This window comes from Camelus bactrianus, chromosome 35 (assembly GCF_048773025.1).
Source record: "Camelus bactrianus isolate YW-2024 breed Bactrian camel chromosome 35, ASM4877302v1, whole genome shotgun sequence".
NCBI classification, from domain to species: Eukaryota; Metazoa; Chordata; class Mammalia; order Artiodactyla; family Camelidae; genus Camelus; species Camelus bactrianus.
The window spans coordinates 25459098-25471907 of NC_133573.1; the positions used below are offsets into that span (position 1 = coordinate 25459098).

A 12810-nucleotide genomic window follows, 5' to 3' on the forward strand; every position below is an offset into this window, starting at 1 on the left:
TCTGCGCTTGAACTTGGTGCAAGGTTTCATCCAAAGGAAAGTTTCTACCGCCTTTAAACATTTTTTTGGAAGGACTACTGTGTTAAAGCATTATTTCATAATTGACGAGCATGCTTTTGTCCTGTCTTTTGGCCCAAAGCCAAGTCCCTCCCCCTTTCGCCTGGGGAACCCTGAACTCCAAGGGTGAAGGACCCTTTCACCCTTCCTTCCCCAGATCTGAAGCTCAGCCGCAGAGTAGTGGGCTGATGATACACAGATGATGTCACTGTAGTCGCAGAAATCATTTCACTGTAATCTTTTGAGCTTTTTCCTGCTAACTTTCTAAAGGGAGAAACATCTTATCTCAGCATTTGGAACCCCTTGGACGTACACTGCACAGAAACGACGCTGTTATTATCACCCACATTTGGTGAAGTACTTGGGGATTACAAGTGTTATGTAAATGTTTACACATTTTTTTGCTGTGACCCAAGATCCACAGTGGGACAGCAAAGACAGCCTGGGAAGAAGCATGAAGCCCCAGAGAGGCGATGGTTTTTGTAAAAGGTATGAAATTATCTTTAACTTTAGCGTAAAGATAGTTGTACTTCTGGAGAGAGTCATTTACAGCTATTAAGGAAAGTGCATATGACTGTGAGAGAGAAAGCACGTCTCTGATGAGGGTTTTGCTGCGTATTTTAAGATAGAAGGGGGTCCTGAAAAAAGGGTCACGGGAGAGGATTCAGAATGCTGGGAGGGGCATTTCGAGTTGACTGGAAGAACTTCCTGACAAGTGAAGCACTGTGCTTCCAACTCTCAGGAAAGAACAGAGCAAAACAAGAAAAACATTCTTTTTCTTGGTAAATTCAGCTTAAAGGCAAGAAATTGGAACCCACCGTCCTGGCTGACCACTTCAGGTAGTAAGGTCACTGCAGAACATTGAATGGCACTGTGTTCTATTTAAATCTGTGCTCTCCTTGTGGGGAGTGTGGTTGGTTGGTGCCAGCATGTCTTGAATCCCACCCCCCCAACACGGCCCACACTCTTGAACCAAGACTAAAAGACCTAGATCACACGGTCAGCTGGTCCACATGTCCAGGTAGAAAAACTGTTCTGTTAGACCAGTGAGGCTGATCTTCCATTTATGGTAATGATCCTAAACTTAGCTTTTGAAATAAGTGTAAGAAAAAGAGGACTTTGATACAAATGAAGCTCACGTGGCTTGCAGATATCAGGGAAATCTAAGTGATCCGGGAGTAAGGACACAGTCTGGAGGTCACGACACTAGGGGATGTCAAGGCCGACTAATGCCAGGATCCTGGGAGCAAGGGTGGGGTGGGCGGGGCTTTAGTTGTCAAGTCTCAGCTAGAGCCTGGGAAAGCAGAAAACCATGCTTAAGAGGCAGTGCTTCTGAAAATAAGCAATCTGTACACCCACAAAGAACCTACATCAGCACAGACCAGACTGCAGGAAAACAATTCTGCTCCCAATATATATATATATTTTAGTATCTGCTCTGCACAATTTCAGATGATGATTGAAAGGATGTTCAGTTTTAAATGAAAGACAAAAGATACATAAATTGAGGGGGAAAAGCCCACACCCTTTTCTCCCTCTTCGTGTTATTGTAAAACACAAGACCGTGTTATTTTAAAATGAAAGAAAGAAACGAAAGAAAGAAAGAAGAGGGGAGGGGGAAAAGAAAAAGCAATGTAGAAAATTCTCCGCCAGAAAACACACAGTAAATTCGAGCTTGTTAGCAGCCCGGTTCCAAATAAAAATTTTTTTTAATCCTAACACAGTCATGTAGTTACAGCCTCGGAGGGAAGCTCTAAGCCAGATGCTAGTGTCCCAGAACCCAAGCCACACACACACACACACACACACACAAGGTGGGGAGGGGGTTGGGGGTTGGGGGGAAGAAACCTAACCAGTCTTCTAACTGGAATATGAAATCAAAATCTCATCTCGGAGGCAGGGGGGCTGCCCCCGAGGAGGAGGAAGGTGCAGCCTGCAGTAATCTGTAAATGATTGCTGGCAAAGTCGGGAGGCTTCAGGCTTGATCTGTGTTTGTTCCAAAAGAAAGCCAAGGAGGACGGTGTTAATAAAGAGAGATTTAACTGAGAGCTGTGCTTGGAATAAAGTGGGCTACAAAAAGGTCAAATTTGATCAGTTGGAGCAGATTACGGGGGCTTAAAAAAGTGGTGTGGAGAAATGAGCTGGGGTAGGGAAGTAATATAGCGCCAGATTGATCCGGGGGGTGGAGAAATCCAGGACAAGTGCTTATCAATCCTAGAAGTGGGAAGAGCCGTGCGGGCGCCCAGTCGCTCGGGGCCGGAGCCGAGAAGCCGGCCGGCCGCTCCCTCCCCGGCACCCCCTCCCCGCACCCCCTCCTCTCCGGGTCGGATCTGCCTCCAGCCGCCTGGTAGACAATGGTCTCCTTAATCTCTGACTTGGATCCACTCAAAGACTGGAAAGTTTTAAGGTAGGCCTGTTTTTCTGTCTCTCCCCTGGCGGTTTCCATTCAGGGCCAAGTGGCTCCCCCGCCCGCACCCCAAGTAAGGAGCGGTGGGGGTGCGGGGGGCGGCGCGGGGAACGCCCGGGTCCGGATCGGCCGGGGCGGGACTCCGCGGAGATTCGGGAACAACTTGGAGCAGATGGGTTCGGAGAGGCGGGAGAAGTCCTCAGTTTCACTCCCGGCGGGGAAGGCAGTGCATCCCCGGGAGAGCGCCGTCTTCCCCAAACGATTCCCAACATCGGAGGATTCGGCGACCGCTTCTCCTGCTTGCGATTGCGTTTCGCGGGGCGCTGGATTCATCCCGGGGGCGGGGGCTCACGTTCTGCGGCTTCAGATAAAAAAGCGAACTTTTGCAGAAAACCATGCGTGCTCCTCTTGGAACAGGGTTCTTGGAAATGCGGTTTCCTCCTGTGACCTCCTCTCCCCACCCCCCGGGCCTGATTTGGAAAAGCCAGTCGTAGAAGAGCTCAGCTGACCTTAGAACTGAATGTGTTAGAATTTATGGAACGAAATCTTTCTCTGAATGCTCCTAAAACAGATGGACTCTGACCTCTTTGTGATTCAGAGACCCAGAAAAATGAGAACCCAAGAACCTCAAAGTGGCAAAAGTTCATGCATTTCCTTCACTGGAGTCTAAGCTGACTCGGTTGGTAGATTTCACAATGACCTCCAGGGTTTAACTTAACACTAAATGGGATTTCCCAGACAGAAGCACTTTGGGGAATTTTCAAAATATAAACATGTTCGATCGAGGGATTTTTATGAAGTGTTTGTGCACAACGGCGTGTTGTCCCAAATACCCACCCTCAACTGTGGTTGCATTGAAACTAAACCAAGACCTGAATAAGGCGCCTCTTTTTCCTGACATTTATCTTGTGTTAATTGGCTGTTACTTATCTCCCTCTCCTGAGTTTTGCCTTCTTGTGTCTCATTTTATTATTTTTAAAAGCTAATCGCATGATAGAAAAGAGAAAATAAAAGAAAAATCAGCCAATAGTCATCTTTAAAAAAATTTTTTTTTAATTGAAGTACAGCTACTTACAATGTGTCAGTTTCTGCTGCACAGCACAATGTCCCGGTCACGTGTATACAGACATATATTCGTTTTCATATTCCAATATCCATCTTAATTTTTTTTTTAATTCTTACATCTTGCTTTGTAGAACTTCACGTGTCTACAAGTCACCTACTGTGTGTTATTTTATAATCTGCATTTTCCAATTAAATATCAAACATAGTTCCATATTTCTACCTGCCCTTCATAACCATAATTTTGAGGGTAAAAAAGCATCATGATGTCGGTGAACATTGTTTTACTAAATCACCCTGTTGGTTGAAAATTTAGATGGTTTCTAGGCCTGATTTGTATGAACAGCAACACAGTGAACATCTTTGTGCATATACCTTCTTGCCTTCCTTAAATAATTCCCAGGATTTCTAGATGAAAAGGCACGAATACTATATGGGTCTGTCAGTGATGCTCTGTTTGTTGGTTTAACTTTTATTTTTAATTGAGAGATGGTAAAGTACTTCTGTCAATGTCTTTGTGAGTTAGCTATTAAAATTCATTCCATTCTCCTTTTCTTTAACTGGATTAGTAACCTACTCCTAAAATTGAACTACTTCTTAAGGGTGCTTTTTAAAAAATTGTTTTTGGTGATTAACTTATTACTATGATTTGCACAAGTGGTTAAGGTAGGGCCTAGCTCTCAGGATGTGTGTGAGTTGGATGGCCCGCTTTGAAAGTGTTGCCCTTCAAAGGTCTTTTTAGATAATAACCTCTAGTCCTAAAGCACTTTGAAATTAGTAGTAATGTTGTCTTTACCCTAATATAACATAATAAAATTAATGGTAATGTTGCCTTTCCCCTGTTGTGTCCCTAACATAAGTGAAGTTTATTTTATGGCAAGAGTAAGAAGAGCTTCTAAAATTTGGACTGGCAAGACTGGAGAAAGAGAAACATTTTCACCTTGCCATCTGGGTCCACCAGGTTCATTCTGTCCTCACCTCTTCTTGGCAAGCATTATTGCATCATCTCTCTAACTGTGTGTAATCCTTCCCTGCGATAAGAAATTATAAAGGGAGTAGTGTTTATGAACTGCATTTGAAATGCCTTAATTGTTTACAAGCGGGCATCATTTTGGCTATTTCTGATTGATCGCACCATTTGCTCACTAACAGTAAGGCTCTGCCCATTCCAGGCACACCTTGTTTTAATGCACTTGGTTTTTCTGTGCTTCACAGATATTAACTTTTTTTGTAAATTGAAGGTTTGGGGCAACCCTGCATCAAGCAAGCATATCGTCACCGTTTTTCCAACAGCATCTGCTCACTTGGTGTCCTGTCTTGCATTTTTCTAATTCTCACAATATTTTAAGGTTTTCATCATTACGATACTTGTTATGGTGATCTGTGACCAGTGATCTTTGATGTTACCCTTGCAAAAAGATTACAGAAGGCTCAGGTGATGATTAGCAATTTTTAGCAATAAAGTATCTTTAAATTAAGGTACATGCATTGTTTCTTTAGACAGAATGCTGTTGCCGACTTCATAGACTCTGGCAGAGTGTAAACACAACTTGTATATGTACTAGGAAACCAAAAAAAAAAAAAAGTGTGACTCACTTTATTGCAATTTTCACCTTATTGCAGGGGTCCGGAACCAAAGCCATGATATCTCTGAGGTGTGCCTATGTATGTGGGAGAAACACAGCTATAACAGCACATTATTAATGGGATAACCTGGCAGGAGACTGGAGATGTGTATGCTGATGGCTTACAGGGTTGTATGTGATAGGCGTTAGGTCAATAAAATGCTTTACAAATGTAGAGGTGAGAGAGCCCATTCTAATGATCTTTCTGCCCTTGTCTAATGAGCAGATGAGCAGAGTGCTTGGTGTACAGGGGCGGAAGGGCATAACACCTGCGTAACCTGGAATATTTTCAGATGTTTGCTCCAGGTATGCGACCTGGAGTTTTGCCAAACCTGCTGCTCCTGGAAAGTGATCACAAGGCACAGTTTTAAAATCTGCTTACACCCTCAGTTTAGTGTTTGACGATGTGATCTGCAGGTGGGATCCAATTCAGATCATAAACCTTTCTCAAGAACTGTATATTTGGCACCACTCCCTCCTAGGTCCATTTGGTCAAATGGAAACCCCCAAGCTGGGAGTGGAGCTGTGGGCTGTTCGAATTCCTGTGTACCTCAAGGGGCATGAAAGAAATCTCAATTCTGCCAAAAGACACGCCAACAAGTCTCAACAGCAAGACTCCCCTCTTGACCTTCGGGAAATCACAAACACAAAAGCTTCACCCCAAAGAATCAAAATCAACTAAGTCAAGAAAAACTATTCCTAGGACCCAGAAGAAGAAAAAGGAAATGACAATGTAGTCAACCTGTGATTAAAAGATTAAAACAAGGCAGAGAGGGTAGAGCTCCATGGCAGAGCACATGCTTAGCGTCCATGCGGTCCTGGGTTCAGTCTCCAGTACCTCCATTAAATCAATCAATCAATAAAATAAACCCAATTGCCTCTCCCCCAAAGTTAACCCCCGCCTCAAAATAAAACAATTGAAAAAAAAAAAAAAAGACTAAAACAAGCCTGGTAACCTGAATCATACAAGATGCCATGTTCATTGAGACCACTTGAGGGGAAAAAAAAGTCTTTAAGATAACAGAAGCTCCACAGGTTGGACACTGTACCTTTAATCTCCCCCAAGACCTGGTTCTTTTCTGGTGTTAGTTCACAGGCTTCTGACTCACACAGCTGTCCAGCCAGGCACCCGAACTGGGAAGCTGGCATCCTTCCTCCTCCCTCATTTTCCCTCCTAATTGCATCCAGCCTCTCACCCACTCCTGGTGAATGTACCTCCAGACATCTACTGCCTCCCCACTTTCCCCCCTCTTCCTCGCTATGGATTTGTTTGCTCAGAATTCCAACCACCTCTTCAACCTCCCTGCTTCATTTCTTACTATCATGGTCTCCTTTCCACAGAAGAGGGATGAAAACACTTCAAAAGCCACAAATCAGATCATCTGAGTTTGTTTTTTAAAAGCCTCCCTGTCACTCTTCAAATAAAAGCCAATATCCTTATCCTAACCCACTAGACCCCATCTGACCTCGCCCTAGACGACCTCCCTGTCCCTGTCTCCTCCCTCTTTCCCCACAGCTCACGTGGCTGCAGCCACTCTGGTCTTTCTCTTCCTCAAACAGGCCAGGCTTATTGTGGTCTTAGGATATTCGCCTGGGCCACTCCCTCTCCCTGCCTGGAAATCATCTCCCTCACCATGTGCAGGGCAGGGTGCTGCTTGTCATTCCAGTCTCAGTGCACCTGTCACCTCCTCAATGAAGCCTTCCTTGATCCCCCCAGCATATTTCACCGATCGGTTGAACCATATACAGTTGTTAATATTCAACCCTTTTTGACGTATAAACATTTCCATTTTGCCTGGTTCAGCTGATGTTCTCAACATAGCACCTGGTCTTTTCATAGGTCCTCATTTGTTATTTCTCTCTACCATTAGAACGTGTACTTGGTGTATACCCAGTGCCTAAAAGACTTCCTGGCACTTAACGGATAATGAATGAATGACGAATGCATGATGTGGCCCATACCTCCCTCTTTGGCTTCACACTCTGTGAGGCCAGAGGCTTCACATAGTTTGCCCACCCTGTACCACAATTGTTCACTGCAGTGATGGTGGTGGTGTATTATGTGGAATGAATGAATGAATGAATGGGTGACTTCTAACTCCCGCTTTAGTAATCCTCTCTTCACATCCTCCTTTCTGTTCCAATCAGCAAAGTGTATGGATTTGATAACATGGAAACATTTTTAAATTCTCTGAGAATCTGAGATATACCATTATTCAAGCAGGATTTATTCTTTCTACATGACACAATGATCTAGAACAGGGGTTGGCAAACTTCTATAAGGGCCAGATAGTAAATATGTCAGGTTTTGCTGGTCACACAGTCTCTGTTGCAGCTACTCAGTTCTGCCATCGTAGCGTGAAACTCACCACAGGTAATAGGTAAAAGAGTAAGCTTGAGTTCGAACCAATAAAACTTTATTTATAAAAACAGGCAGTGGGCGGGATTTAGCCCAAGGGCCATGCCTACATTTTATCTGTGATCTAGGCTAATGATTTGACCAACAAGAAAATAGAAGTGGTTCTGGCAAAGAGTTGGAAGGATGTTTTCAAATGTTGTACAACCAAGTGCATATCGTAAACCTGCCTCATTATTGGGAAAAAAATTTTAAAGGAGCCTTGGTGATATTTCACAGGTCAGAGATGTTTTCTATTGTGAGCACTTGATCCCACAAAGATGATTATAATCTGGAGAAAATTTATGGCTCACCACATCCCTGACATGTTTGGATGAGCCTTAAGGCAGTAACAAAATCCACTTTTGCCTGTTCTCTTACTGAGTGTGTGAGAAACCCCCATTGATGAGAACAGCACATGTTGATGGAAAAAATAGGCCAAATCCGGACATGTTTTAAGTCACTGCTTGGCCCCATTTCTTTCTTTTTCGTGGCTTTCTCTAGCTCATTTAGGAGACATCTCCCCTTCACATGCCTGAGGAATCTCCCAAGATGAATACCAAACTCACGGAGGAGAGCATTCCCTGTCATTCTGAATGGATGCCACATGTAGATACTCTTTGGCTCACATTCCATGACATCTTGGAGATGACTGGGGTGGGGAGAAATTACGTGGAACTCTCTCAGTGTCTACTGAGAGTAGGCTGGTCATCTGAAGATCAGGGTTTAGTCTTCTTAGAGGATGATACAAGAATTATTAATGCTTTCTATGTGCCAGGCTTTATGCTAAGAGTTTTATGTTTAATGTCTCATTTAACCTTTGCCACAACCCTGAGAAGTAGGTGGCAGTGCTGTTGCTTCTGTTGGTCACAATGTGGACTTGGGTTTTGGTAACTCGGAGCCAGAGGACTTGAAAAATGATGCTTTGTGCTATCCTGTCCTGGTACCTTTTCTGGGCGTGTTGGTAATTTGATGAAGTGCGTTGCCTTAACTCTGCCTCAAATGGGAAAAATTTACACCTCGTCATTCTTCTTTTTCCCACTGGAAAATCTGGGCAACCATGACCCAGTTACTCCTGGTTGCTTTAAAAAAAAAAAAAAAAAAAAAAAACAAAAAAAAAAACCTTTGCAGAGCAGGGGGAAGTAGGCTATAAAAACAAAGAACATCCAGGAATAACTCTCTAGGTAGAACGAATTATTTGTTTATAAAAGTTGAATACAAGACCAGAGCCTTTAAGATAATTTATGATATTGGAGGATAATCTACTCTTTTTCACAAAGCGTGACTAATGTAGCCCATGACACAACTAATAATGACAAAGGGTATTGTAAGATCACAGGAAAATGTAGAGAAATCCTGTTATGTATAGGTGGGAACACGATGGCCATTGTATTTACATCTCTTTCCAGCACCCAAAAAACCAAAACACAAAAACTCCTTCAGGAAGTGTTGCCACTCCACTGACTCCAATAGTCAGCAGAAAAAATACTCACTTCACAAGGATCTTGTTCCCCCTCCTGAACGAGTCTGTTTCCCTGGTGGGCTGAACCAGCGAAGTAGGAAGGACAAACCCAACAAATCCGGACCTTGGGAAATCTCTGCTGGGAGAAACCCCAGAGGGAATTCCTCCTATCATCGGGGACCATCCCCCAAAGGTCAGAGACCACAGTGAAGGGCTTTCCCAAAAATAAAGGAGAATCACCTGCCACTCTGAGTCCATCACTTGGGAAGAGTGGGTACCACTTACTTCCCTGCACTCTCCAAATAAGTGTTCAGACTTGAAGCTCCTGGAATACCAGAATCACAGGCTCTAGTTGATGCCGTAAGGAGAAGACTCAGTGTGCAGATTTCATGTCTGTTCCCACACAGAGTTCCTGTGTTTCCCTCCCCTCCCCATTTCAGTCATTTCAGTGCAACAGGAGACATCACCTCAAGAGATCAACAAATCACTCTCATTTCTTCAAGTCTGTGTTAAAAAATCTCCACTCCCCAAATACTGTATTATTCCTGACAATGTGCACGGTCTGTCTTGTTTATAAGTGTCTCCAGCAGTGCCCAGCCCCGATCCAGCTTTGCTACCTCCTCTTTTTATCCGAGAATGGCTCATTAAACCTCCACCATCTCTGCCTTCCCTGCCTTCCCATCCCACCCATCGCCCAACAGGAAGGAAGGTTTGCCTCCCCTAAATGCTCATAGCACAGCATCTAAAACTTAGACACTCAAATGTAAGTGCAGATTTTCTGCTTTGGAATATTTCTGTATATCTTAGTTCCATTCCTAGACTCTAAACTCCCAGAAGATAAAGGTCTGTGCCCCTCTCGTCTTTGCCTCCACTTGCATCCTTATTATGATAGGACTCTGCGTTTTGCCCAGCCAGGATTTGAACAGACCTCTGCCCATTCCTCATTTGTAAGATGAAAGATTGACCCAGATTATATCTAAGGATCACCCTCTATAAAATTATACGATCAGTGTGAGATAGAACAAAGAAGCACCCTCCCGCAGGACGCTGAGCCCCACCTCTGAGCCCTATGGTGCATCCTTTCCCTACACGGGCGAGTTTTTCTCGCAGCAAAGCAATTCTCTTTATATTGATCTTCATTTTCTTTTAAGGCTCTTTTATTCCCTGTCCTTCTGTAGAGTTGATGGACTAAACTACAAACCTGGTTTCAGATGTTCTGTCTCGAACTAGGGCTATAATGTAAATCAGCTGTTGCAGGGATGAGTTTTGCTGACACGTCCTGACATTAGCAATCATAGGACCAGTCCTGCAGGGCTGCGCACTGCAGTCAATCCGGGTTGCAGGTGTTGGAATTCACCATGGCTTTGGAATGCCGTTTTTGTTTTTCATTGTACTAGTTTTTCATCCTTATAGACACAAATGTCTAAGCCGGAAAGAATTGTTAGAAGTCCCTAGAAAATGGCAGTTTTCTATATTTTATTATGTTTCCTGGTGCGTGAGTGAAAGATTTTAGAAACTGGAAAAATGTGGCTCTCGTTTAAGTTTGGTATTTACAAATGGAATGTAATGCTTCTTCGGAGCCTTTGCACAGGACATATTTTTCTCCACCATCATTAGCATCATTATTTACCATAACAACCGTTATTGACCACCCAAAAGCTGGAATGGTCTTCCCTTCTTCTCCATGAAAACACATGTGCTTCAAAAGTTTGTTCTAACCTGAGCACCTGAAAGGAACTTTGCCTGATAGCTCTATTCAAATAGTCCACTTTCCTCATTAGAACTTCGTTAGCATTGTTATCCCTCTACAGAGATGTGGCTTAAATAACTGTTTGGAATGGGGGGGGGTGTCAGGTATAACTGACATATAACATTATATTAGTTTCTAGTGTACAACATAATGATTTGCTATTTGCATAGACTGCAAAATTGAGTACCACGATAGTGGTGTAGTTAACATCTGTCGCCCTGCAAATAATTTTTTCTGGTAATGAGAACTTTTAAGATCTACTCTCTTTGCAACTTTTAAATATGCAATACAGTATTATTAGCTGTAGTCACCGTGTTGTACATTTCATTCTCATGACTTACTCATTTTATAACTGGAAGTTTGAATCTTTTGACCCCTTCATCTCTTTTATCCAACTCCCAATCCCCCCACCACCGGCAACCACCAGTCTGTTCTCTGTATCTATGAGCCTATAGTCTCAGTTTGGGTTTTCGAGGAGGGGTTGTTTTTTCTAGATTATACGTATAAGTGAGATCGTACAGTAGTGGCCGTCCTCTGACTTCCTTCTATTTCGCTTAGCATAATACCCTGGGGATCCATCCGTGTTGTTGCAAATGACAAGATTTCGTTCTTCTTGACGGCTGAAAATATTTCATTGTGTGTATATTCCACATTTTCCTTATCCACTCATCTGCTGATGGATGTTTAGGTTGTTACCATATCTTGGCTGCTATAAATAATGCTGCGTGAACCTGGGGATGCAGATTTCTTTTCAAGTTAGTGTCATTGTTTCTTTGGATAAATACCAGGAAGTGAAATTGCTTGATCATATGAGGGTTTTATTTTAAATTTTTTGAGAAAATTCCATACTGTTTTTCATAGTGGCTTCACCAATTTACATTCCCACCAATATGCACAAGGGTTCCCTTTACTCCATATCCCTGCTAACACTCATTTCTTGTCTTTTTGATAATCGCAGTTCTGCTGGGTGTGAGGTGACCCCTCACTGTGGTTGTGATTAGCATTTCTCTGCTGAGTAGCGATGTTGAGCACCTTTTCCTGCACCTGTTGGCTATGTATATACATCTTCTTTGGGAAAATGTTGATTCTGATCCTTTACCCATTTTGAGATTAGGTAAACTTCCATAACATTGAGGTCCACTGTGGTGGGTATTTATAAAACGTGCACATTTGAATGAAATAACAAATGTAGTTCTTTTACATGCAGATGGAGAGTAAGATTGGGTGCTGTAAAATGGCATTATGCTCAGGGAACCGAAGAATATTTAAGTCCTAATGTAGATTACAGCCATTCCTCATATACAAGTTCCCAGAGGGACAGAGGACAGAGGGACCAAGTTGGGGCCCTTCAGTTTCTCAACCAAGGATTCTAAAACCCATTCATCTGGAAATCCTGGGGGCAGGAGATGGGGCCAGGGAGAGGGGCTGGAACATTCTATAATAGTCAGTCACCCCTACGGCCATTTCTGCCAAACCCAGACCCTCATGGCCTGAGAGAAACAATGACAAATTGAAGCAAAATTAAAAGTTTATAATTAAATGTAGCATTGACTCAAAACCCCTATATGTATGTATGTGTGTGTATATATATATAATGAGTTGGGTTGGACTATGAGCACCCATTTTTTTCCCTCATGTAATCTAGATGGTTCCAAGCAACTTCTTCATTGTTTCACACTGAAGCTGCAACTTTACTTAGGAACGTTCCCACTGCAGGTAATCTATAACACTGAATATATGAGCTCCATTTTATAGTGGTCTATACCAAGGGTTGGCAAACTTTTTTGCAAAGGGCCAGTTAGTAAATATTTTTGGCTTTGCTGACAAACCATATGGTCTCTGTAACAGCTCTGTCATTGTAGCACAAACGCAGCCAGAGACAATATATAAATGAATAGGCATAGCAGTATTCCAATAAAACTATTTACAAAAACCGGCATTGGGCTGGGTTTGGCCCATGAGCCATAGTTAGGTGATGGACCATAGATGCTCTACTGAGTTTTGGACCTTTCAGGGCCAAGGCAGCCTTGACAGCAGTAGAGAAATGGAGCC

General features: G+C 43.1%; 1 protein-coding gene across 2 annotated transcripts in view; it reads left to right on the forward strand.

Moving 5' to 3' along the window:
• The first annotated feature begins 340 nt into the window (after positions 1 to 340).
• The window catches only part of CELF2 (CUGBP Elav-like family member 2), a 471642-nt gene continuing 459172 nt past the window's right edge, over positions 341 to 12810 (forward strand). The window contains exon 1 of one of the 2 annotated variants that reach the window (XM_074358053.1): positions 341 to 546. In XM_074358053.1, coding sequence (XP_074214154.1) covers positions 443 to 546 — 104 coding nt within the window. In that variant the 5' untranslated portion in view covers positions 341 to 442. Of the gene's footprint in view, positions 547 to 2121; positions 2465 to 12810 lie in introns of those variants that run through there. The other variant, XM_045522029.2, reaches the window with a different exon arrangement.